This window comes from Falco punctatus, assembly GCF_963210335.1.
Source record: "Falco punctatus genome assembly, chromosome: 5".
Taxonomy (NCBI): Eukaryota; Metazoa; Chordata; class Aves; order Falconiformes; family Falconidae; genus Falco; species Falco punctatus.
Window position 1 is genome coordinate 91,891,617 of NC_137584.1, and position 27,975 is coordinate 91,919,591.

General features: G+C 40.5%; 1 protein-coding gene across 1 annotated transcript; it reads right to left on the bottom strand.

The window, feature by feature from the left end:
• Positions 1–396: 396 nt before the first annotated feature.
• Positions 397–27,824, bottom strand: HNRNPLL (heterogeneous nuclear ribonucleoprotein L like). The gene is made up of 13 exons (XM_080388657.1): positions 27,479–27,824; positions 19,256–19,374; positions 17,833–18,070; positions 13,356–13,441; positions 10,961–11,057; positions 10,800–10,872; positions 6,820–6,891; positions 4,952–5,169; positions 4,656–4,777; positions 4,033–4,234; positions 3,034–3,091; positions 2,816–2,914; positions 397–1,171 (listed from the first exon to the last, which is right to left on the bottom strand). Exons 1-13 carry the CDS (start codon positions 27,674–27,676, stop codon positions 1,116–1,118), a joined length of 1,638 nt encoding a protein of 545 aa, XP_080244783.1. The 5' UTR covers positions 27,677–27,824; the 3' UTR covers positions 397–1,115.
• Positions 27,825–27,975: the final 151 nt, after the last annotated feature.

Below are 27,975 nucleotides of genomic sequence, written 5' to 3' on the forward strand. Positions count from 1 at the left end.
TCTAGAAGAGAGAACAGACATCTCCTGTTGTTAATTCCACATCGTGTAACTAGTTACATTATCTGAATCCCACCTAGATTACCTCCGTTTAAGCGAGAGGCTAGCCAGGTCTACCTATGAATTCTTTCATGGTCATAACAGATGTATAAAATAAGTCAGACAAAAAAACCCATCAAATTAACTGTCCAGGTACGACAGAGTATAGCGGGGCTTGCTTTTTGTTTTAACTGTTTTTACCACCTTGGCTCCTATGGCGATCGACCTTCTCATATATCCAACTGTTATCATTTAGTATGTCATAACCACTATTTAAAAAAAAAAAAAAAAGGTCAAGAGGATATGTTAAATACTAAAGGTTTAAGTTCAAATTATGGAAAATGAGGATGAACACATTGATACAGGCTTGCAATTTTAATTTTTAAAAGGCCCCTACGGTGGGACTAGCTATAGATGGCATCATGCTAATGCAAATGGAAGAGAATGTTTTTTTAAAAAAAAACAAAAACAAAACCACTTTAAGTAAGTATGAATTCACACCATACACGTGTACATACTTAATTTTCTAAGTTAGCTTTGTTTGAACTATAAATCAAGTCCATACTATTAAAAATTTGGTATGTGCAACATTAACCTGATTAAAGCATTTATAAATACAAGCTTTTTAGTATTGCGACATACTTTACTACTTAACATACTGAAAAACAAGTTCTACATTTAAAATTCTTATGTAATAGTTCTATCTGCCAATTAAGACTACAAATGGAAAAATACTTGCTAATCTTTAACATTATTGAAAATGCAAATATATTTCATTTTTGGAAGAAAACAATCTTGTTTATACTACTGGTGCTTCTTTAGACATTTGGAGATACTACACTAACAAAATACAAACTTTGTAGTAAGCTTACAACATGTACTTCTCAGAGGCAAAAAGAAAAAAATCTGTTTTGTATTTATGAAGGAACAACCATTTATTATAAAACAAGATAAAAGATATTAGAATTAAGTTGAAACAAGGCAACATTAGAACAACCACTTTAGAGCTTTGTGAACGAAGTGTAGTTTTAAACTTGCAAATCAATGTGACTGTAGCTCTGAACATGCTGTCCTCTTCTCTATAAATGGGATGAAGTAGAGAAGCAAAGCTTCAAGGTATAAGGGTTGGAGCCATCTGTCAGGAGACAACACAGAACATACTCAGGGCTTGCACTGAGCACAGCTCTCCTGTTATCAAGATCACTTTTCATAATCTGACAAGTTTACCAGTTGTGTTGATGTAAGGCTCTGCCCCCCGCGCCCACTGCCACCAGTTGCCCACAGACACCGCCCAGCCTCCCAGCGGGCCTTACCGAGAGCCTGCCAGCATCTTCCAGACACGAAAACAGAGTGACGGATCTGGTTGCAAAGGAACGTAGATTTGGAATTGCAAATGCTGTGCTATAAAGATTTTACCCTTATTGCTGCCCCTCTTCCTAGCTGAACTATTTATAACAGTAGTATTTAACAGGCAACTTCGAAGACAGGAGGCGGAGATATTTACAGAAGTCAGGACTGAGAATGTGGCATTTTTCTGCCAGGGACCAAGCGGCACTGGGCAGGTTTGACACGTGTCTGGCAGAGCGGCAGGATGCCCAGCTTGCCCTTCAGGGCTCTCCCGAAGGCAGAGCACCCCCGGGCTGTAAGGGCGGCCAGGAGCCAGGGCGGGCAGCACACAGCGCTCCCGGCAATGGGGGACCTGTCCTGGCCAGCCAGCCTCCCACAGGCTGACTGCAGCAACTCAACCAGCGGTCCTTGGTCTAAAATGCTGCCTTTTCCTCTGAGCGCCAGACTGAGTATGCGTTAGGGTCTGCCTTTTCCATGTTGAAAGGCATCTGCTGTTACCACCTCTCCAAACTGAGATGAATCTGAAATCATGAACAGTCTGTTATCAACACCACCCTAAAAAATAGTCAGGCCCTGAAGTGATCTCAGCCCATCACTGAGAAGGGGGGTGGGTGGGTGGCTGTGGGGGTGTGGGGGTGGGGGTGGGTATGTGTCTGTGTGCAGGAAAGATTTAAACTGTTAACACTTGACAGGGAGACAAATTCGTAAAAGTTTTGAGTCAGTAGTTTAAAATAATATTAGACACTGGACTGGACTCAAAGTTATGTCTGTGAACACCTGGAAAAATTCCATTGAATCCAGTAAACAATCTTAATAGCCCAGTGCAGATCTGGCCTATTGCGTACTTGTTTAGCAAGGGAACTCCCCCCTCTCCGTTCTTACTGGTCTGGAGCTAAATTCAGCTTGGTCTCGTCCTTTCTGATTTGAAAGAGAATCCACTACAGCTAATTTAGAGCAGTAAGCTGGGTACCTTAGAGAATCTTCTGCCCAAAGATACTGCATATTTCTCTGCACTTATTGTGAAAGATTTAAAAATCTTCTGTAAGACATTACCCATTAGGTTTGCTTTTGATGACAGTGTATTCTAATGCTTTTCCTGCCTTGCCTTCTTTTCCTCCCAAATCAATTTTTGTTTTTTTCCATCCTTCCGTAACTTCCAAGTTGCAGAGCATATTTTGAGTTCTATAGGTTGACTCAAAAACTAGAGTGCCATTTAGATAGAAACTAACAGAACGTAAACTAGAGGTTAAATACTGTTTGTATCCTGTAATATACTCAGTACAGTATGTGTGTGTATATACACTGAGTTTTTTATATCTATATCTATAAAATAAGAACAATGCAGTTTTTAGCTGCAAAGCCTCACCTTTTACAAAGGCAGTATCAACATGTAAGAAAAATTATAGCTGTAAGATCAGTAAAACTGACTTACTTGGGACTCTTATCTGGTAGTGATTAAGTACAGTGAGAGCTTCCACTGCATCTGTCTTACATTCCCATTCCAACAGACCAGACAGTGTTTTGGCAGAAGCTGTCAAAACGAGAAAAAAAAAAAAGGGAAGGAGGGGATTAGTAATGTCTCCTGACAGTGTATGCTCTTACCAAAACTGGAATACAAATAACTCCCCAAACAGGTCAAAGTTTACTTACGTTTTGGATCAAACACTTTGTACTTAATAAAGCTGAGAACTTCGTGATCCTCACATAACTGTCACAAAAATAAAGAGGTAAAACTCCAGTAAAAATGCGTGTAAAAACATTTGCAAAAATTCCAAGTTTATGGAAGAGACACAAAAAGGAAAATACTGACTCTTTAATAGAGCTTCCAAGAATTTATGGCCAATTATTATTTTTAAAATATGTTTAGATTGGTAACTCTTTAGAATACCATTCTATAGTATGCAAAACAAGGCTCCTGTGTATCTGTGCTGTCCCATGATAAATACGATTTTATAGGCAAAAAAAATGTTAAGAGTACTGATATCACTACCTCAAGATAAGTAAAAACAAGTTCTTGTTGATATTTACACTTCAATACACTAGCTCTGAAGTCCTACATGCAAGCACACCACTCATGAACCAGTTAACTTTCAAACAAAACTTAAAAAAAAAAAACCAAAAACCGCAACAAAACTTTTATTGAACTGCAGAAGAACTCACAGAACTGTCATCAGTTTTACCACTGCCTCCACTTGAGAGGAGTTGTTTTGAGCATCCAGAGTTCATTTAGGACTTAGCTGTGCAGACTGTTCCAGGTGCACACTTCGCTCCATTTCAAAATATCCCAGCAGTCATTAGAGTAACCATCTCAGGGACTCAGTAAATCTTTTGTGAATTGTCACCCTGACTTTCCCTGTATTTGGATTTGTGTGTCTTTTCCCCTTCCTCCACAAAAAAACGTTACGTTCCTCAACTAGATGTCCAAGATCTTGTTCCTCATGTAATAAATAAATAAATAAATAAATAATGCTAGAACTGTGAAAATGCAGCAGCTTCTATCTAGAGAGGCTACAAACCCATTTTATAAACCAGGTCTCTTCCAGTCACTATGCTGAAACTATCCCAGTTGTTTCTTTTTAAAAGCAGCACAGTGTAAAGCTAGGACAGAGCCCCAAAGCCCTCTACACCACAGTCATTTCAACTGCCTACCTTTACAAAGGTTTCTTCAGTTACACACAGGGGAACATTATAATAATGCAGCACACAGGAGGGTGGTTGGATGATGTTCTTCGATGCTTGGCCAGCACTGGTGAAGCGATTATTCTTACTCATTGCAAAATCCTTGTAACTACTTGTGCCATCCTCCAGTTCAAATATCTGGCTTGGAACTACTGAATGCTGCTTGGAAACACTGGGATTTAAGGATATATATACACATATGTATATATTTAGAGTTTCTTAAATAATTAAGACTTGCATACTTTGTACACGGATTATTGATCTAACCAGCACAGAGCTGAATTTCTTTACAATTTGAATTAGAAGAACAAGATGGGTTGGGTTTGACACCTTCCTTAAAAAAAATAATGTAGAAAGGATGGATAAGATATGTTAGGGAAAACAGTTTATTAACAGCCAATCCAAGTAACACCCATATGCTTTATTAATATAGATAAGTTAATACTAAATAAAATAATTAATAGCTAAAAATAAAAGTTGCAAATTGGAAATCATAACTCCAACAATGTTAAAGGAATAATGGAATACTGTCTGTTCGCAACCTCACCCCATCTGCCCACTAGCAGACTATTAATATAATAAAACTTATTTACCAGACATTAAGTCTCTTTCCAAATAACTTGACATTGTTCAGATGTGTGACAGCTCTTTCCACAGCATACTCATCACCCATTTCAACCAATGCTGTGCCTGGAATGGTCTTCATAAATTTCACCTAAGATAGATTTGGGAAAAAATGGCATTTGCAACAAACAGTTTTATACATTATACTTATACTGAGTTTTATACATTATTAGGAAATATTTTTAGAACATCTCACCCAGGGTTTTTTCCAAAACAATTAAAATTATTATAGTAGTTTCCAAGTTTTTAGTAAGTTATGCCTTACCTTCTCAATGTTTCCATACAAGCAGAACAAGTTGAAGACCCTTGAACAGTTCATCTTTAGCTGATGCAACCCACTAACCATGACAACCGACCCAGAAGGATTTCCACCATGCATGTAAGAGGAGGATGCCTGGGGCAACGGATAAGCAACAAGTTCTGGAGTGTCCCGAGATCCCATTCGGTACCGGCTTGGCAAGGGCAACAAAGGACCATGTGACCCTACGGAGACGAAAGGCCACGTTTTCATATTGTTTGAAACAAGTTTCACTACTTAGTCGTGCATTGAAGCCCACATACGTAATGCATACTTAAAGGAGGGGGGAAACATCATTACAGTAGTTTCCATTAATTCTTTTTCCAGTTAAGAAAACAAAAAACCCAAACCATCCTCTTCTATTCCCTTTAACGTTCCAAGTCTCTTCTTACATTACCAGACAAGAAGGAAGGAGCTGGTTTTTTACATACAAGTAATAAAAGGTATTTCAGTTATTATAAAAAAGTACTGCCTTCCCTGAACCATACAAAATATTTGAACATAAACTTGTCAGAAGTAGTATTTAAAATAAACCTTCAGGAATATTGCCATGTCTACTTATAAAGCTTATGTCACCAAGAAAGAATATTCCAAAGCAGGGAAAACAAACCAAAAGAAGTGAACTTTTAGCCAGAGATCAGGAGAGGAGAGGACACGGCTCTTTTTCCAGAGACAAGAGATTAAGTCCAAAGGCTACCCTTCTACAAACAGCTCATTTGGAGGAAACAGGAATACTTAAACCCCTGCATTAATTGAAACAAAGTTATCCTATTTTCTACTACAGGTGAAGTGACAATTTTCACTGATATAAGCAATTATTTTTTTTTTAAATGAAGAGACATTACTCGTATGCAATACTTCTGTTTACAGAAAATATCAGACAAAGGAGAGGATACCTGTTCTTCTGATACAAAAGTAATGTGAAGTTCACATAAGCCAAGTGTAAAAGAAACCTTTTGTCCTTTTTTCCCCAGCAAAAAGCAGTAATGAGAGGGAGACAGTAGTATAGGAGGGAACAGCCACATTACTTAACGTAGAAGGTTGTATCAGAAGAATGAAAAAAGAACATCAGCGAATACAAGGTAGAACTTGGAAATTCTGGAGATTTGAAGAGCCTTTGGAAAGAGTATGTAGAAGGTCAACCTACATCGTAAAATACCATAAATATTTTTGCAAAGGAAGTGGCAAGACAAATCACATTGCACCTGACAGTTAAGAGAGTCAATAACTAGAAAAGTCACATCTAACTGGGAACATTCGTTTCTCAACACTGAGGTCTTGGTCCAACGCACAGAAGTGACAGCAGGTTGTCATTTACAGATAGCACTGGTAACAACTGCAGCACTTTATTGCACTAATTCCAAAACATCATTCTTACACAGTTGCATAGCTATACCTTTTCAGAATTAGCTAAGTCAGAATAAATGCAAAGCCCATGATTCACAGCCGCACATGCCAGAATATCAAAGAGCTCTGTGTTGCACCAAACCGTTGATCAAGCTGTGTTGCCATTTTCTATAAGAAAACTGCTTTCCCAGTACAGATGTCATTTTCCATCCACTGCTAGAGTGATGGCAAATGAAAGGAAACATTCATCCAAGGAATAAATTTGTACAGCTGGATGCTCTCCATGAAAGGAAGAGGTATGGCAATAAATGCACATAGAACTCAGTGAATCGCTACCGTTTTCAGAATGTGGACTGACAGCACCGCACGCACAGGACAAAAGTGAACTATTCATGCTGTAGGGGTCCACAGTTAAGCATTGACTGAATATTTAGAATTCCACATAACATGTAAAGAATTCATAACCATCTGTCATCTGTGTTACTTACCGTAACCATCATGTCTAAATGATGATGGGTGCTCTCCCAAAATAGCTTGCCTCTGGCGGCCCTTCCCTCTGTCTAACATGTGGGAAGGGAAAGAAAACAGTTTAGTATGCACAACTATGCACTTGATTTCTCCAGTTAAGACACAAATCTTCTACTTAAGAAGTGAAAAAGTTAATTTGAGTCCTTGTTAATTTTATAAACTATTTCTCATTCATTATATGTATAAAACCACAAGCTGCAGCCCTGGGACACCAAAATTAAAAGACTGCCATTGTATAACAAATTGCACTTAAGCTGATTGGGGGCAGCGGCCAATGTGGAGATTCAGACGTTTAAAGTTTATGGAAATACCCAATAGTTTTCCTAAACAGACACCACACATTAGTATAGATAACACCATACAGCAGGATTTACCTATGTGTCTCTTAAAACAAATTTGAAATGCAGTACTTTTGAAAGACAGTACCTGAATCACAATATTAGCTTCAACAGCAACACATTTTCAAAGTGGGCTTCTTTCAAGAAGTTTCAGCATAAGCCAACAACAACCTGTATTACATGGTTTCATAATCAGTAAACAGAGAGCATTACAAATGCGTACATATATATTTACAGAACACCTACTGATTTATGGGCGTGCTGAAAGGATTGTACATTATTGCATTATCAGCAGCACACAACAGTTTAATTGAAGAAAAACATCACTGAATAATGCACGTAAACAACAGTCAATCCTTTAAGAAAACCCAGTTCTCTAGGATATAAAGTTAAGCAAGGGGTCTACATTACTGGAGGCAAGCTGTGCATCACAGCCAAAGATGTATTTTTCTAACCAAATCCATGCTGCATGATAAAGAAAATTAACTTCCAGATTTCTTTGTTGTAAGCCACAACTGACTTCTCACAATTAAAAAAGCCACATTTAAAAGATGGGGCAAGACTTCTATCAGTTTACAACAGTTCCCAGGAAATTCAGGTATGAATGCTGAAAATGGCAATTCCGGCCCAATGCAGCTGGAGGTATTTGCCCTGAAAAACAGGGAATTATTTGCATTAAACAACACAACAGTGGGAGATGAAAACACATGGGCCCTTTCTGCTCAGGACTTTGAGGACAGGTTCCAAGTCTGCTATTTACTTTGGCAATAAAGCCTGAAGACAGAACAGTGCTGAATGCCTTCAAATACATAGAAGAAAGATTACTTTTGTTCAGTTTTGTTTTTCCATTTCCTTTTCAGGGTAACAGCTCTGGTTCTTGGCTCTAGAAAGCAAATGAGCAGTCATATCAAGTATTTTGCACATTTAAACTGTATGCAGTAATCACCTTTCAGTAAAATCAAGCTTATAATTCCAGATTGTGGAGCTAAATCCTTTGAAACTGCACACAGTAACATAGTAAAGAACCATATTCTTCAAATAAGGAGTTCTAGGAGAACAGTTTGATAAAGACTTCCTCCTCCTGACGGCGTAGTCCACTGCTCTCTCCTTGCCCCATACTTGTTCCTTCCTTAAACAAAGTCCCTTGATTGTGCCAGCACAAACACTTGCACAAACAGGCACTGAAGCATGACAACTGATCTGTGTTTAAAATAATTCTGAAAGGAAATATTATTTATAATACAGTTTAAGTTTGGGGGTTGTTGTTTTTTGATTTTGTTTTTAAATTGGGTCCTTGAGCCACCATGTATGAAATGCTCCGGACTACAGTTTGAGCTTTCTAGTTAAAAGCAAGAATAATACTAATAGTCAGGTGGGTTTTTTCTGTTCAGTCTAATGCAGTAGACACTTGTTAGGAAGTTTATTTAAGTGGAGAAATACTATGGAGAAGTCTGCAATTTGTTACCATTAAGAACTAACAAACAGTTCTTTAGAAACAAAAATCCTTAGCAAAATGCATTTCCTTCCTAAGACCTGAGGCAGGGGAGGCGTGTGAAATTCTGAAAGGACGTGTTAGCAAGCCCCCCCACTCAGAATGAAATTCCTCTGAGCTAAGATCTTCTTTGCTGCAGTCAGGTCCCTGCAGTCACACATTAAGTTCAAAAGCCAAACAATGCTGCTACAAGAGTAAATTGATGCACAAATAATTAAAAAAAAATTTCTGGATTACTTTATGGGCAAAACTGCTCTAGATGCCTGCTTTCTCAAGTACATTTCAGTGTTCATTCAATAATTTATATTCCTGTTTTCTAGATAGATGGATGTGGGCCACAGTAAATGAAACATCATGCTATATACAATATAGCATGATATATATAATGTAAGACTAATTATTTTCCTCTTGGGTGTAATAGAGTGATGTATAGAAAAAATAAGAGACAGGCTGTCAAAAGTAACAAAAGGAAAACAAGAGAGTAGATTGAGAGTTCTTGAGAAAAAGCAACTCATACCTATCCTAGGTTTTTCATTTTCCACTGTTTTCTGCAGCTTAGGCAACATTTAGCTCAATCAGCCGTATCTATCTGCAGACCAATAACATAACGTAACTAGATGCACAATGTTACAAGTCAGCCTCCAAACACTGTAATGATGAAAACATACAAGGGTCGAGTTAATCTTTCAGATTTTTCAAATTCAAACCTTCACATTTTTTTCTTGCCCATGAGTTTCTTCAAAATCCTTTTTTAACTCAGGAATTTGAGGGGAAAAAAATTGAATCCTGATATAGTCATAATCTACAAGCTGCAACCAATACTGTAGCTCCCTTGTTAACTTTTTACAAGAACTTCATTTTGAAAATTCCAAGCCCTAAGTTTTGAGTTGTACACAAGTTTCACAAGCCCAGCGTCTCTGCAGAATTACTTTGAAAGTGCGTATCACTTGAGACGGCCAAAGCCCTGGTTCTCATATAGCCTCTGAGAAGCAGATACTCTACCTTGGACACATTGTCTTCACTCTTCTAACTTTACATTGCACACATGATTGTACATAAGTTACTGAACACTGCACTCAATAATTACAGATATTTATTATTTTTTTTTAAATAAACACTTTACAGGAGTTAGGCTACACAGCAGTTTGTCTTTACATATATAGTCATAGTTTCTATTGACACGAGTCAAGCTCTGGTAATTTTTACAGCTGAGTACTTATGAGACAGTATGCCTGTACCCATTATGGATATCCCTATTTTAATACTTAAATAACTGAGGGGGCCTATCCGATATTGCACTGCTCAGTTCCAACTATCTACAGATAAGGATTAAACTTCCCTACTACTAGACAATACACTGTTAAGACTGAATGCAACTCTCACATACAGCAAGTAATAAAAAGATTACAAAGTTAATGATATCAACAAGAGAGGTTCTTAATTTTGGAGGTTTTCTGTTTTTCAGTTGTAATTTTAAGGGAAATAAAGACCAGCATACATACAAACTTGAACAGAATGGGTACAGTCTATCATGTTATTCATCCCATACAAATCTGAAGTACTGAAAAGTGTCCTCCTTTAAAACTTGTGGTGGTGGTGCATGCAGTATGCAGACAAGGTGAATTGCAAGTCTGAGTTTTTTCAGAGGGTTTTTTTTTTTTGTTTGTTTGTTTGGTTTTTTGCTGATGCCGATGTGGTGCATGATGAAGTGTAGAGTCAGCCTGCTGAAGTCCTCTATCCTTCTTAATGCCTCGTCCAACATAGGGGAAAAGAGTCCTTTCGAAGGAGAAGCAGTGTGCAAGTTTGTAGTTTGTAAGGAATAGTCTGTACCAGGTTTCCTCTCCTCCAAAGAGAGAGAGCTGCTTGGAGAAATGCAAGTCCTTGAGAACTGCGAAGGTGCTTGCAGGTGTGGGCTCCTTGTTGCACTAAGTGGCTCACGCACCCGGCAGTAGGGGGCACTAGGGCTCAGGGTTAACGCCCTGGCTGGTGAGCACAGCCTCCAGCAGCACTGCCTCGCTTTGCAATGACTACTGCGGTACAGCCTGACCACGTGTGAAGGATTGTCATTAGTACAGTCAAACATCTACAGCAATAACGTATGAAAACCTACCTCGTCGGCCCAGATACGGTTTAGTGTAGTCCCAACTATCGTTGTCGTTTCTAATGACATTAAGTCGAGTTGGCTGTTCAAATAAAGTAAAAGTGAAAAAGGTTACGTCTTGACTATACCTATTTTTCCAGCAAAATGAAAAGAGAAGGTCCAAGCATTACCCTTGCATATTCAATTTTTAGTGTGCAGCATCCTGCATAGATATCTGCTCCATTGAGCGCAGCCTTCGCCTTCTGGGCACAAAACACCGACTCAAACATACACACCACGTTAAGGATTTTTTCCCCCAGGTGTCTCATTCATGTCCCTCTCTCCTGATACATCTTTATTTCCATAGCCTGCAGATATTTCACTATTGTATACCCTACAACAACTCTATACAGACTTAAGTATAAAACTGTCAACACGTATGTACGGGTTCGACTTATGTCAAGCATCTGTTTTTGAGATGTAGCACATGATGAGACCATTCATAAATTCGTAAACCCCACAGTGCAGACTCTATAGACTCAAACTTTGTTTATGCTCTGATCTTACATCATTTGGAAGGAGGGGGATGTTCTGGTGGATTTGGTAAGTCTCATCAGAGGACACAGAAAATTCCCAGCAAGCCTAGAGAATATTTGAAAGGAAGGTCTGAAAGGGAAGTCCAAGCTGCATGACTTGTGAAGGGACCAGAGCTCAGGGGCAGGAAGATGTGACTGAAGACAACGCAACCCTTCTCACAGCATTAGCTAGAGGCTTGTGGGTAGAGAGAACATGAACTCAGTAGCTGCTCTACAGCAAAAAGAACTAAAAAAGAATATGCTCTTTTAAGCTTGCTAGCCAAATAAAACCACAGAATTAACAGATACTTTGAATGAACAAAATCATCTTGCATCAAGAAATACAAGAAGAAGATTGCTTTAAATCCACTGCTCAAGGCTGATGTATGTACCAGGCTCCAACATACAGTTTTTTTCATATCCTCTACACAAGCCAAAGCTTGGTTCTATGACTAGGAGAAAAACATACTTGAGCCTCGGCGCACAGCGGTCCATGTTCTCATACATACTCAATAGCATACGGTGTCAAAAAGCCTGAACCTTGCAGTAGGCCAGACATTTTGCACCACTCTTTGATGTAATGTTATATCAGATGTTATATAAAAATATTCAATATAATGAAAAATGATATTTTGGAAGAAGTCTGTATCAATAGCATATCCCTTGTGTTTTACCGCATTCCTGTAGCCCAACTTCTTCAAAGGTGGTGTGGGTTCATTATGGAATTTAAGAATGAGAAAAGTTAAGCTTCCCAGACCTCCAAGAAGTTGTTTGACGCTGGCTAGAGTGGGATGTGGGAGCACATCTGCAATTAGCATTGAAACAAATTTTTTAACTTTTCAGACAAGGTTTGCCTTGAAGCTCACTTCTTCCCCCTCCCCCCAAACTGTTTACCTACACTGTTGCGTTACTTTGCTCGCACATTTGTGAGTTTTCTTTCAGTTGCTGGTTGGTTTTGTTTTTAATAGAAGGAATGTTGTAGAATTTAATTCAAAGGACAGAACTACGGTAGTTTCAGTCTGTGCAGGATCCTCACCACAGCTTCCCTAATCTTTCATGTGATGCAGAAGAACCCCCAACCATACAAGTCATCTGATCCAGACAACAGCATTTACACAACTTGACACATTATCGTAGTAAGTTAAACTACTGTCTGTTAGGACACAGTTTAAGTCTTTTAATAGATAAGCAGCAATTAGTTTGCTTTTATGGAAGTTAGGGTAATTCTTTTTGCCTGGCAAATCACCAATGCAACCACCGGTTAATTCCTATGTTACAGAAGAGACCCACTAACAAAGCCTGCAACATCAGTAGCATCTGAAATCATAAAATAATTTCTGAGATTTCGGTACAATTTTGTCTGGATAACAGCTCAGAAACAGATGGCAAGCAGTCTCTATGAAGAGGGTTATCAGAATTTTACAAACTAAGGCATAATCATAGCAGACTTTGGACTTTGCAAACTGCAGTAACACATTAAGAACTCTACAAACATTCATCCTATGTACAACTTAATGCTGCAAGGGAGTTTCCTCAACACGTGATAAACAGGTCAAGGAGGCCTAAGTTGGTCTCATGCTTTGTTAAAAGTCACAACAGCAAGATAAGCAGGATATATTCAAACCATCTTAAAAGACCAAAGAAGTCAAATTGCACCTCTGCAATCCCTTACCCACTTCTTGAGTAAAAACACACACAGAAGCCATGAAGCTTTTGTGTATAACGTGTTGTCAAATCTATGACATATTACATGTCTGCAATTACTAGCCTTAGGGCTACCGATAAACATGGTTATCAAGACTATTGTTGACAGTGTCATTCTCCTATAAAGATGAAATTTCTCAGTGCTATTTTGTCTTTTAGAGATACAGAAATTAGGATGCCTTAAATAGAAATTAAAAAATAATTTGGTCTCAAAATTACACAGTATTTTTCTGACATTCTCATGTTAAATTCTATCTGCAGTCAAGAGCCTACGGGGGGGCAGGGGAATCACACTCAAAAAGGATATTCAACCATAGCTTGTATTCCATTTCTCTTGAATATAACAATGCGCTGAACTTTTCCAACAGGGTTGCACACAGTATACAAGACATCCTAAGGAAGAAGAAAAAAAAATTTTAGTCAGATGTGACATTTCAAACACTTTAGGTTGACAAAACATTTTCTTGCATTGACATTTAAATGCCAGAGAGCAAAGAAAAAGCATGTTAATTTTTCAATTATCATTTTCCCTATACAATTTATATACTCATGATTAGCATTTTAATGGATTAACATAGTACAGGCACTCAAATCTGAAAAAAAACAGGAAAAACCTACTATAAGAAGTACTCACGCAAACATTAGCTCAACACAGTTGAAGATATGTGTTAAAAGCCCATAGCTGCATCGATGTCTCAGGCTACGCTCCCTGTTAAACATGCACTCAGTAGTTTTACCAAGGCAAAGGCAAAGACAAAGTGACCCAGTAGTTACAGCACATTGGATTTCATAAGGCTCTAGCAGCTGAGTTTTTGGTTTTTTTTATCATTGATGGTCATTTTCAGAAGAGTAACTGCGGGTAGCCCATGATGTAAGCTTAGGTAGCTTATCAAATGTATTTCAATCGTATTCACCTGAATTAAAGGCACTGCAAGTGGTTGCTGTGCTTCTTCAGTTAAGGCAGAGAAAACTTCTGACAGGAAACACTGTTCATACAAACTCACTGTTAACACTCTGCTTTCACCAGCATTTGTCTATATTACTAGGAACAAATAAAATTCAAGACCATCTTCAGTGCTGCAGGGGAACCAAACAGTAAGGAGAAAAGCTCTCCTTACTGCACATCAGGCCAGGCTTAGGTGCTAGGAGGACCTCAAACAACACTTGATTACACCTAACAATCCAGACATTATGGTACCAGAAACTAGTCTCCAGCGTGAATCTGTCCAAGAACAGCAAGTTTATTTTAGAGTGATTACACACCCATACTCAGAATCCCCAGGACTTGGGCTTGAGAACCTGAACAAACAGGAACCATGATTTCTTGAAACAATTCACCTGTTAGATCATGTTCAAACAGCTGAAAGCACCTAAGTGTTACCAGTCAGTCAGTCTCACAGCTAAACTTAGCAGCCACAGGCACTGACTTCTCAGTGAAACACTCTACCACAATCTATTTTTCCCTTCCTTTCTTTCTATCTAAATGAAATAATTCCAAAATGCTCATTCCAAGATCTTTGTGTACATCCTCAGGTTTACTTGGGGGATGAGAGAGAAGGGGGAAAGGAACTAGGTATAGTATTTATTATTGTGTTCTGCAGAATAGTGGAGCAACTGGAAGGCAAAGTGGTCAGGGTGCATGCTGGAATTCTTAGGAATAAACCAAACACCCCCCCATAAACTCACCTATCCCCTGCCAACAAGAAACCAGAAAAAGAGGATGTCTTATTGCTGGCGTCAGATGCAGCGGTGTAACTCCTGGCTTATATAAAGTACTGAAAGGTTTAATATATGGGCATATTACCACTAAAAAACACAAACAAAAAACCCCACAACAAACCAAAAACATTGTTCATCCTCAGGCGCCTTGCTCCAGACACTCCAGTGAGTGCTCTGCATAGCTACATGAAGCAAGCACAGGAGACTGTCAATCTTAAGATTTCCAGAAGATGGACAGACATTTTTAGAAATTATTCAAGTAGCCTGAACCCCTAAAAAATAAGATTTATGAGATCATTTACTGGTGTATTTTCTATGCACACTCAATAGCACAAGCAGCTGCCTTCCATCTCCTCTTGTTGGGGAGGAGAGTCCTGAAAACTTTCCAGCCAGGTGACACTAATTTTCAGGCATATTATTTTCTTTTACAATTTGTCTTTCAAAAGATTCCGTCACAGCCACTTAATTAAAAAGTAGTCTTTCAAAATGTAAGCTCTACTCAAAATGCCATCAGTGTCATTAGCCAGCAGGCAGACACACAGAGCTGAATTTATTAAATTTGTTTTTTATTTAAAGTCAGCTACCACATCAATCAAGTGATTCACAAGATACGGTAACATGGGATATGTTAAATAAAAAAATTAACACTAACATTATATACATACTAGGATGTCATAAAAAAAGGAGGTGCAACAATCTAACCTCAGAGGCAGCTGGCAGTGAAGTTTATAACATGCCAGTTGCCAAGGCAAACCACCCCTTCCTTGTGCATGTACGGAAGGTTTAGAAGGTAAGTGAGAACCAAGAGACACCAGCAGAGCTGTAACTGAACAGGCAGTAAGGACTGCAGCAGCAGGGGTCACTTCGAAAAGCTCTGTTTCAGCAGACAAATATGTTTGTTCTTACAGACAAATCCCTGATGAAGTTCTGCCCACAGATGAGGAAACTGGAAAACAGAACTTCGAACACCTGCATACGACACATCAGGCAAAACTTTTTCAAAACACCAAACATCCCCCCCCCATCACAAATGGGTGGGAAGTAATTAGGCATTAAATGCAGTTAACTTGCCCTTCTTGCCCTTGGCTGCCACACCCCTCTAAAAAGAAAATAAGCAGGTCACAATTTTAATGGAGGAAATAAGCTGTAGCAAAATTTTAAAATAATTTGGCTTCTTCTACAAGATGGCCTTGAGCAGGCCAATTTCTCTGCAACAACTGTAGCTTGTTTTGAAAGAAAAGCTCTTAAGAATTCTAGAACAGTCTATTGCAGTTATTCAGACAGACCTGTCACTTAATCTCGTTGCAATTTTTCATCTATTTTGTTTAACTGTAGTTCAAATTTAAGGAGACAAAAAGTGTTGAAGAGAGAGAGCTGGTGTTGGGTCTTGTGTGTTTTTTGGGGAAGTTTTTTGGTGTTTTTTTTGTTGGTGTCTTGTGGTGTGTTGTGGGTGGTTTTGTTTTTTTAATAAGGCAGACTTTTAAGTTAACTGTTTCTTTAACCCATTGGCCAAGTGCAAAATTTTTATTTTTCTCATCACATTCCTAGCTGTTACAGGTTCAACTCTCTTTCCAGTTGCTATAACTCTAGTGGTCTACATTATCTCCAATGAGCTCTGATGCTTGCAAGTAATTTTCACAATCTGTTTGCTTCTACTGCTCATTAGTATATGCCTGAGAAACAGTTGGGGGCAGCGGGAGGAATAAGGGGAGGGTGGTGGGGTGGTGTTTGTTTTCACAAAGAAAGCTACTGTGCTAGAGGCTTCATCCTCAGAATTTCCATGGAACTCTCCTAGCCCAGAATGATGCTTCTGCTACCAGTTTCCTCAAGCATCTACACTCAACTTAGCTGCTTATGCAAGCCAAATTTAAAATGAATGAATGAAACAGTTCCAAAATTTGTATTACAGTCACATGCAAAGAATAGTTTAACTTAGTGGGTTTTCTCACACAGCTCAAAGCAAGTATATTTTTAAACACTGATGAAAAAGCAACTCATACCTTGCCATGCTTTTCTATAAAGGAAACTGACAGGAGAAAGAAAATTCATCATCCACTGATGAATCAACAGGCAAACCCCTACTGGTATTCACAATACAGTGAAGCAACAAGCATGACACGGAACTGACTGCTTTAAGTAATTTCAGGAATACTAAGTTTCAATTAATTTGTTAACATAATATACGGCACATTAAACAAAAGTTGATAATTGCATTAAATTATGTGGTTCCACACAACACAAACACTGACTGATCCATATTTCCCTAAGAACAAGTAACTAACTTATGCTTGTATCACAGTAATCTAAGTTTGCTTAAAGCAGACTTTTAAATTTTTTTTCTGAAATATTTCCGTGCAATTCAACATGTATTATAAAGCCTCTGTAAAATTATAAGCATTCAATGCATGAGAAAACATGCGTTCTTAAATACTAGCAAAAACCAACTGTATCATTTAAAAAACATGCACATGTGCCATAAATAGATGGCAATAAATTAGTATGCAACTATATGTATAGTATAACTTGAAATACTGAAAAGTAAAAGGTATTGGCCCAAATAAAAGTGAGGAAGATTCCATCAAACTAGAGCTGATCATCAACAGATGAATTTTTCGACTTCCCACAAAGGAAATACTTAAGAATGAAGGACTGCAATAAAATAACCCCTCCTACTGGAAAAAATTACTTGCTATTTAAACATACACCACTCGAAGCCTAAAAGTTAAATGACGTTCCTGATGTAGTGGCAACACATTTGGACATATTACAGAAGCATGTAGCAGTTTAAACATTTCAAAATCCTGACCATTGAAGTCTTAAAATGTATTGGAAAATATCTGCACGACGAGACGAAACGTTTTTTCCCAGAACATGCATGTTACTTATGTGAAGATGGTGTAAAGCTTTGGTAGGTGAATTTCATTCCTGACTCAAATTAACAGCGTACAATGTATTTCCAATGTGCACTATTTGTTAATGTAACAGGTTGTTGCTCCCTGCCTTCTTTTATTTTATTAAAAGATGAAAAAAAGAAAAAGAAAACAGAAGAAACAGAAGAAACATACCACTGTAATTGGGTAGAGAGGATTCTGAATTGACAACAGGAGTACTTTATTTCCACCAGATGGGTCATCGGTGTTCCCTGGCCGAGTAATCCTCTTACTTGTTGAGTAGTTGAAAAAGGCTTGCTGTCCAGCAATGTATACAGGTTCATCTGCTGCAAATGTTACACATTTCTTCGCACTCTCTACATTTTCAAACTCCACCAGAGCCTGGCGCTTAAATGGCATCATCATGACATAGCTGGTGAGAGAAACATTACAGTAAAGTTTTCCTACGTGCTTACTCAAAACTACTCCAAAGTCCCAAACTGTCACGTATGATACCTTTTTTCTAAACTGTTGCTAGCAACGGCATAAAAGGCAGGTCTCCCTGCTCACGCTTCCCAAACCTGGACAGTGCATTTCTAAAGCATTTGCACAAAACACAGAAATGCAGATGTAAGATAAATAACTATTAAGCTGTTGTTTTCCTGAAAAAGTTCAATGGATAAAACCATTCAACCAACAATCGATTATTCACGAACTTACTAGAACTACAATTAATATTAAAAAAATTAAAGCCATTTATGAAGTATTTAAAATACTGTTTTTGACACAAAACTACTTTAGAGGAAATAAACAGAAGTATTCTAGTTAACCAAATTCAGATACAGACAAACTCCAGAAGCTTTGTCAGCTGATTTAAGTTTTCAAAAAGTAAAGCTCTCAGGCTAAAATGTACCTATTTGTACTCCTGAACAAACCTGTGCTCACTTCATTATTTTTTTTTTTAAGATACTGGTACAAGTATAATTCAATTATTTGACTATTAAGGCAGTGAAAAATATTGTACTATTTACAACACCCTATTTGACTTCAATACATACATTTACTTGAAAAGAAATGCAAATTCCCAAAAAGAAGCCCTCAAAACTCAGAATAGCTGGTGCTACCCATTTGCCTTTACTATTTTGTTCACAGATGAAAAGTCTTTACGACATATAACCTCTGAAGGGGCTTTCTCTCAATAACCATCTCATTCTGAAGGTCTTACCCTATCACAAGCACTCCTCCCAGACGAAATGATAGGGAAAAGCATCGCCTGCTCTGCGGCCCATCATTTTTGGTATATTCACTCGTATTGACACAACGACCCTTGTGCTGTTGCACAATGCAGTTTAGCTACAGCTCACATTAAGGCCAGGAGCAGCGGTGCTGCCGAAGGCTGACAGCAGACACCAGGGCGTGCAGACAGCGTGAGCCCACTCCACCAGACTTCCCACGTGCCAACAGAGAGCCTTCTCGCAGCCAGAAAATCTTGATGCTTTACTATTAACTAAGTTCAGGATTTCAAATGGCTATCATAATATATTTAAAGAGGTCCAAGAGACTGTTAAATAACGCTCCTAACTCGTCCAGAGATGTGACTCTATACTGCTTGACATACCATATGGTTCCGAACTTTTCAAGAGCTTCCACAAGATCTGCTTCCACAACTGATTCACACAGCCCTCGGACATGGACGACAGGAGAAACAGAGACTTTGTGATGACTTCCCCCGGCATCCTAGCAACAAAATGACATTTTAAAATTCAACACAGAACAACGCATACTGCTATCATTAACTAAAATTAAATATCTGGCAGACACTACACTGGGTCCAGAAGTACCCATCTAAATGTACAATCCAAGCATGGTTTAAATAACTTAACTTTTCTTTCCAAACAGATTGCCAAGTTCAGTTGCTGAAATCTACTTGAAATAAAAAGCTTTGCAGATTTCATTAATGTGTTTGCACAATCAAGATTTTTCCAATACAAAAAGAGCCTACTTAACACTTGGCTGAATTGCAAGAGGTCTTCCACCCTATTTGTTAAAAGCATAAAAAAATAATAAATACTTGGACATGCACAATAGCTAAAATATTTCCATCACTCTTCCTGTTTATTTATGCCAGTATTTGTTTGAGGCAGGCTGGGGGGATGAAAAAAGCAAGAACAAACAAGGGCCATCAGTAAACTGAATGAAAATGGATTATTTTTCTAATGTACAAAGAGCTGTGCCCCACGATGCAAGAAAACGCCAACTCCATACTATACTTGAAATAAATCCAACCTCCCTTCTAATTCTGAACACTCTTCACACATTTTCAAAAACTCACAAGTTCTGTACCTATGGGCACACTCTCTCTTTTCACCCCGACGGTGGCTACCACTAACAGATTGAGCCGTTGTACATTAGCGCACACAGCTCCCACTACGCGCAATTTCCAGAGCTATCGCTATGACTTCAGTGTCCGTTCTGTGTTACTGAAGAATTCAGGTTGGAATCAGCTCATTTTTCCATGCAAAGCCTGAAGAGGGATGAAATTTATCTTATATATTCTAAGACATGGTGGTTGAAAAAAAAAAAAAAAAAGATATTATGTAAGCCAATAATGAGAGATAAAGAAAGATTAGAGATCATAAAGGGCACACTAAATATAACTACCAGCACCCAAATTTCATGCAGTGTAACAGCAGTGTAAAGTTGCTGTATTCAAATTTAGCAACTACATCAATGTGTTTGACCTAACAGATCAAGTCTTGTTGGATTTTCACTTTTTCACCAGAAGTAGTATAGCATCTTCTGGAACGAGAGAGAGATTCTCATTCATAGCACAAAGAAGCATTCAGCTCCAGTAATTAAGTAACCACAGTGATTGCTAGTACGGCTACACACATTCCTCTCTTCCCTATCTGTCTGAACTACAGATTAAAGGAAAAACATTCCAGATAAACACAGAGAAGACTAAATTTGTTGGTAATTCCTGTGTTCCATACACAGCTTTCCCAAAACAATTACGTATTTTCTCTTTAAATTGAGAATTTGACCACTCCACTTGAACCAAAAGGCAGCACTTCAGACTTTGTCAGATGTCAGAACAATCTGGTGTGTAATTTTTTTAAGCTTAGCTTACATTCTATTCACTTGCAGTACGAAAGCATTTTAAGTAGCAACACATTTCTTTGAGTAAGAGCTGTGACAATCGTGGGAAAACACCACTACTGATATCTGTGTAAGATATTATATATCCTGATTAATTAGCTGAGGTCTACAGCAGTAGCAGTGATCAAAGCAGTCATAAAGGGTCAATACTTTGAACTGCAAATCTTAGGCACCTGCAGAAGGAACAGAACTACATGGAGGCTTTTCTTTTCAGCTTCTATGTTCTTTACCCGCATACACGTTTCAAAGCTGAAAGAGTACCTAAGGAAACCTTCAAAAGAAAACTAACAATACATACCAGCTTTTCCTGCAAAGTCTGTTACTCTAAGGTGTTAAGATAGCAGGCACCTTTATTTTATTTACAGTCTACAGAACAATCAGAAGTTATTAAATCAACTATTCATTGCCCTGCATACTTGTTACTATGTTAAGATCCTAGTTAATGCTAGAGGCACGCATTTTCTTTTGTTTCCTTTTCTTTAACACATTCAAGAAAACTCACCACAAAATACTGTTTAATCAGATGGCAAACATAAGCGATGATTTTCCTCTGCGAAGCAAAGATTCACTACAAAGAGCTACCTTACTTAATTAGCACCCCCATACATCAAGTCAAGCTTTCCAGAGTGGATCATCACAGAACGATGCGTCTCTCTCCCTCCCCTGCCCAGCCTTCTGTTAGTTTCAGTTCATGTTTCTTTATCACACATATCCATTTGTATTTTTCTTTATTAACACTGAATTTACGCTTGCCTACTAAAGATACAAATCTTTCTAACAGTTAAAACTCTCTCAAAAATTAAGGCTTTTATACTTACATCTTTAAATCCATTATATAAATTACACACACATATACAGGTGTCTGCACTTCTGCAACTGGAACCATTCCATCAGCAAATACAAATTTTGCTTTCTTTTGTAGTAAAAGCAACATTTGGCTTTCCAAAGCCAAATTTCCTTCTCCCATAACACCAAATACATCCCTTAGTAGAGTGTAGTATTAGTAGGAGATTTAGCAAGAATCAAAAATTGTAGCACTGCTGCTATTGTAGTAACTTCCGCAAAAGCTCAGGAGGCATGGAATAAAAAAATAAAATAAAAAAAAACCCAAACCAAAACCCACAGAACAGTGAAATCTCAGTCACTTGCCATGAAATTAAGGATTTACCTACACAGCATTTCAGAAACTAATTTATACAGATAAACCCACTGTATTTATAAATGGCAAAATCAGAGGGCCTCTGCTTTACTCAAAAGAGCTTCCAAGTAGCAGCAGTAAACAGCAGCACAAGAATTGAGTGCAAGTCAGTCCTGAGCCAGGAATCCGCAAACTAACATTCACAGAGCATATTGGTGAAAGACATGAACATGTGCCACAGGCATATGTTTGAGTGCAAGAAAGTCTTCACAAAGAGCAGACATACGTATTATTGTCAAACAAGTTTTGCAGCTACCATTCAGGAATCCAGAATGATACCTGTTTCCTCTAAAAGAAGGAGAAATAAAGTCACATGAAAAACCGAACGTGTAAGCATAAAGTATCTCCACAGCTAAGGTCCAAATGTACATTCGACTCATCCAACGGCTGCCATCATTTCTTCCTGGAGATGAGAAATGCAGGATTTTTAACCAAGATCTCATGGCCACTGTATCCTGAAAACTACACGTGCTGTAGCTGTCACACAGACAAAGGTTTCACCAAAGCATCTGCTCGCATACAGATTAACCGCCACCAGTATTTCTCTGCTTACAAAGGAGCCTTCCAGTAACTCCAGCCCCCACAATGGCAAAAAAGCCCCATGCAAAACTCTAACACTTATACTCCACCAAAGCCAGAAGAACCGTTGCTCTTCTGATGTTACTGCTGTACCCATTAATATAGATGGCTTAAGGGTTTCTGAAAGCTCAGTAACAATTTCTTGAAGAATCATTAGCTGGACAGAAACCGCAATTATTAAATAGATAATGGAAACAGACTTCCTTTCTAAGTGCTCAAGACCAGGAACAGGAACAGAAAAAGTTTCCCTCAAGAAAGAAGCAAGGAAGATAAAAACACTTAACGTTGAAACCAAGCTTCTGTAGAAAGCCGAGGCATGAAGGGAAGTGCTGACATAACCAAGCAGATGAAGCACAAACAAGTGACTTCACATACGTAAGACTGCAACAGAAGCAGCTTCAAAGCATGGCCATAGCGCTTTAACACCTGTTCTTTGGTGACCCTACATGGTTCTAGACAACTTTTTAAATAAGACACTGGTTTCTTGCTAACAAATGACGATTTGCCATTCCAAAAGGGAAGGAAGTCATCATGGGCTCTAGGATGATGTCTCTCTTGCTCACCAATTCCAGATTAGAGAATTTTTTACCACCTGTTTCCACATAAATGCATCCTTTATCCTCTTTCCAGATACTTTCCGGTCAGCACGTTCACCTTAGTTCTATTAGTCTGTACTGCCTTTTTTGGGCCATCTGCTCCTTTACTCTTCCTCTGCTTACCTCCACCATCTCTCTTTTTCTCCTTACTACAAAAGGATTGCACTCCTCCTTCGTATTATCTCCATCAGGTACCTAAACGTACTGTTATTTTATTTCTCACCATTCAGATTATCTTATTCAATCTCAACTTTTTCCTCTCACTGCATCCCTCTTAAATGCTCTGAAATTGCTCTTATAAACACGACAGAACTGGGCAGGAGGGGGGGAAGCACTGAAAGGTTGCTTATTAGGTATGTAATTAGGTAAGCACCAAAAACCTTATTAATGCCTAACTATGGACTGATCTGCATCCAGCTGCCTTGCAGCATGTCAAGGGTAGCTAAAATTACCACACTATAAAGACAAGGTCAAGGTACACAACACATTCCCCTATAATCTCAGCTCTGCCCACTCGGGATGGTCTGATGAGAAATGGCTTTCATAAGCAGATGTGCAGCATTTTGTGTACACTCTTCCACCACCAGCTGTACGACACGACGGTGGCATTACTTAAAGCTGTTTGCCCTGTCGTACATCATCCCTGCTGACCACACCAGCCTGACTCGAGCAGATCTGTCGCTTCCCTACAAAGATACAGGAGACACCCCCCTCTCTGCCACCTGGAATTCCTGTAGCTTTGCAGTGGCAACATAATTCCAGTACACAGTGAAGTAAGACAGTGTCCTAGAACAACCAAGCAAACAAAACAAAGGTTCCACAGCAGTAGAAGTACCAGTTCTGCATATCCTGGATATTTTTTTTTTTTTTGGTGTTGGCTGGTTGGCTTGTTTTGGGGGTTGGGAGGCGGCTAGGCAGGAGAAGGGGGTTAATCACACCCCATAATCCCGAAGGCTACCTAGCAATTTAGTTTTGTTTCAGATGTGGAGTTTGGTCTATCATTTCTTTTGTTTAATGCATTCCTCTTCCTAGCGCTCTCTACCACTGTGTCCTTTCAATGACTACAACTGCCACAAGACAGAATACCTGCACTCTGGCTCCTTCTGCTAATTCTGAATCTGCCCTGAGGTGGCCAGGCCATTGGACTAGATGATCACTGTAGATCCCTTCCAGCTGAAATATTCTATTCTATTTTCCATTCTGGTCAAAACAATCTGAATATCCCTTTAAAAACAACAAACTACACCCCAAAACAAAACCCCACACAATACACAGCATCATCAGGAGATTCAACAGTTACTTATTTTAATAGAGGACAAAGGAGAAGATTAACACTTACTTCATAACCAATTTCTAGGATGTACTTCATTTAAGGAATGGATATATGAACAAATTGCTGCAAAATAGGTCAAGAGCTGTACCTCCCTGCCAGCTAGCTACCATTACCGAAAACGCCTGTGAGCAACCGAGTTGCAAAGTGAGCCGCTTTCCATTTACCGCAAAGCAAGAACGCTGCATGCAGGACATCACAGCAGAGTAGCTGAGAAGCTGCAAGTTCACTTCCCTCTCTTACCTTGTGGTAGCTTGTAGCTACATTTGCGAGTATTTAATTGCCATACCTCATGTCCCCAACTGTAAGAATATGGATAATAGATCTTCCTTGCTTCACAGAAACATTTGAGAATAGCTATGTCAGACAGTGAGGCAAATGGATGCTACGGAAAATACAGGCTGTCTAAATACAACATTAATCAACGAAACTGAAATTTAAGGAAGAGGGGACAAAGCTGAAAGGCCCTCCAAACCCCCTCAAAACGCAGCTCTTAATCCACATTCTCCCAGTGTCCTGACCCCCTGTTACACTGTGATTCTGACTCCTCTGCCAAGGCTTCACCACCACCCAACATTGCCTCTGTAAATGTCATTCTTCCAAATCATACTCTCATCAACAGAATACTTCCGCAAGACCACTTCCTACTCCTCCCATGGTCAACATTCTGCTCTGTTCCAGGCTCTCCATGCTCCTCAGCCTTCAGATGAGCCATGAGGAGGGTACACCTCTGGGCTATGAGAAGCATCCACATGAGTGGGAAACACAGGAAAAAGAACAGCAAAATACATTTTGGTTTTCTCTATCACAGAGATGGAGCATACAGACTTCTAGGCACCTACTTGGGGGGTGGGACGACACCCCAAAACCTACGACCATGAAGAGTTTGTTCAACCCAACAAAACAATCCCAGAGGAACAGGAAAGTGGCACAATAATAAATAGAGACCAGCACGCAGACTCCACCAGCCCGCTAGCCAGGGGTCCCACCACAAACCTGCTTTTGTGCAAAGACAGCATATAATCCATATGAACGTACCGTTCACCATATTCTAGGACACGTTAAAAAAAAGTGAGGCTAACTGACTCCTACCACTCTTTTTACCCCAGTCATCCATTTTCCCATTCCTCCTTCTAATTCCCCATTCTATTCAGTTCCTAGTACTCCATCTTCACTAATTCCTTTTTCTGCTCTTCTCTGAGCAACACAGGATACTGACACTTCTTCCTTCCTCTCAGCCGACCTTCATCTTATACGTCTTTGCCCTGAATGACATACAACTTTTACAAGCTAAGAACATTTCCCTGGAGAGAAATGAAAAACATATGTCACAGAATAAATAAGTTTCCTGCACAAATTTTTAATCTATTAGAGGAAAAAAAAAAACCAACCTAAAATTCACATTAACTCTAATGAACAGATGCTGGCATTTTGCTATTAAAAGCCCCACATAAAAAAGCTCTCAGTCATTCGTTTTTCATATATCTACTTGACATTATAGCTTATCCTTAAGAAACTAGTTTGATCTTTTATTAACGAGGCAATTCTGCCTCTCCAACAGTGGACTTGTGCATGCAGCTTTGCCAATAAATCACTGTGTGGCCACGTACCTCCTTGAGGCACACTGCAACTGACACAACAACCTACCTAAAAATCCTCATGTTCTTCGTTTGCTACACATTTTCAGTTTCTTTACTCATGAGACTCAGCACATACCGTTCTTGAAATCCCAAATGTAAAGTTACAAACATACCCCATGCTCCCATTACCTGAAGGGGCAGGGCAGTGTCCTCTGCACATTAACTGGGATAAATTGAGATATCGAGTTCAAGATGAAGATAATCTGAGCCAGAACCCAGAACGGAAGGGGGGCGGGGGGATAGAACAGAAGTAAGAACTACCTGATTTCATAAAATACTGCAGAAAAGGGGAAAGGCAAGAGCAGTATCTTGTTCCTACTTGCAACACTGCATCCTGTCCAGCCCTCCGGCATGACAAAATCCCAAGATAACTTCAGCAAGCACATGAACTTCACTCAGAACTGGTCTTTAAGACAAACACGTTGCTAAGCCTCGGCTGCAAGAGAGACGGTGCTCTGTCGCAATAAACTACAGAATTAAAACCGTTCTCTTCAGAGCTGTATCTTTGTTGCAGTTTACCGAGGAACCTTTGCACTGATGTAGCGGGTACCCCATCGCTGAGAGGTGCAGCCGTCGGAGAGACGGTAACAGCAAAGGCTCTCACTAACTCACCCCAGCGACAAGCGGGTCCGTTCTGACAAATCACAACACAGAAGCACTCTAAATGTCAAGGTCTGCCATTAAATCAGTGTCTTCTCGATCGTGCTTTCACCGGTCAGAAACGGAGAGCCATCAGAAGAAATATGGCTACGATCTGCCAGACAATTAAGTTAGCTAAGACGTAACGCCGTGGGCACACGAGTACCATTAGCCCAAATTCACGGGTCAGGAACTACACCCGGGTGGGAATCCACGAAGCCGAAAACGCGAGCGGCAAAACCCGCAGCGAGGCGGCGTAGCACGGGGGGGGAGGGAGGCCGAAAGCAGACACGCCGCCCGCCAGACACAAAGATGGCACAGGAGGACGGGAGCAGCCCCCGGCCGCCTCTCTACAGCCCCCCCGGCAACCGGGCAGGCCCGCAGCCCGCGGCGGCACAGCCCGAGAGGCAGCGAGCTGCCCACGGCCCGCCCGCCGCGCTGCAGCCGCCCGGGCCCCGCCGCGGCGGGAACCGCCGGCCCGAGCGCCCGCCCGGCCCCTCCCGCCCGCGGCGACGGCGACGCGCCCCCCGCCGGAAGCGCCTCCGTGCCCGGGGAGCGGCCCCGGGAATGCCGCTTGGCCGGCGCTGCCCTGTCGCCCCCGCGGGAAGCCCGCCGCCGGGAGAGCGCCCCCCACCCTCGGGCAGAGCGGCGGGGGGCGGCCCGCAGGCCCCCCCGCCCCGGCAGCCGCCGCGGCCCTCACCCCGCCCGAGAAGCCCCCTCCGCGCGGCGGGGGCGGCTTGTCCCGCCGGCTCTCGCTCTCCTCTGCGCCGCTGTACTCGATCTCGCCTTCCTCCGCAGCGGCGCTGGGCTTCAGCCGCTTGGCCTGGCTCTCGTAGGCGCCGTCCTCCTCCTCCTCCTCCTCCTCCTCGTACCGCTCTCCAGACGACGGCGACGACATAGCCGCGAGAGAGAGGGAGGGGACGGGACGACCGGGCTGCGCGGCGGGAGGCGAGACGACAGCGGGGACGCGATCGGGGTGGGAGCCCGGCGGCGGCGGCGAGCCCCAAAGATGCTGTGCGCTCCGTCCCCCCGCACACACCCCTCCCCGCGCCGGCAGCGGGTCACGCCTCCCCGCCGGCTGCCGACGCCGCGATTGGCTCCGAGCCGGGGAGGGGGCGGAGACGCCGAGGCGATAGGCCAGTGGGCCTGCCCATCGGGCGCTGTCGGCACGTCGACTGGCCGGCCCGCGTGCCCGTC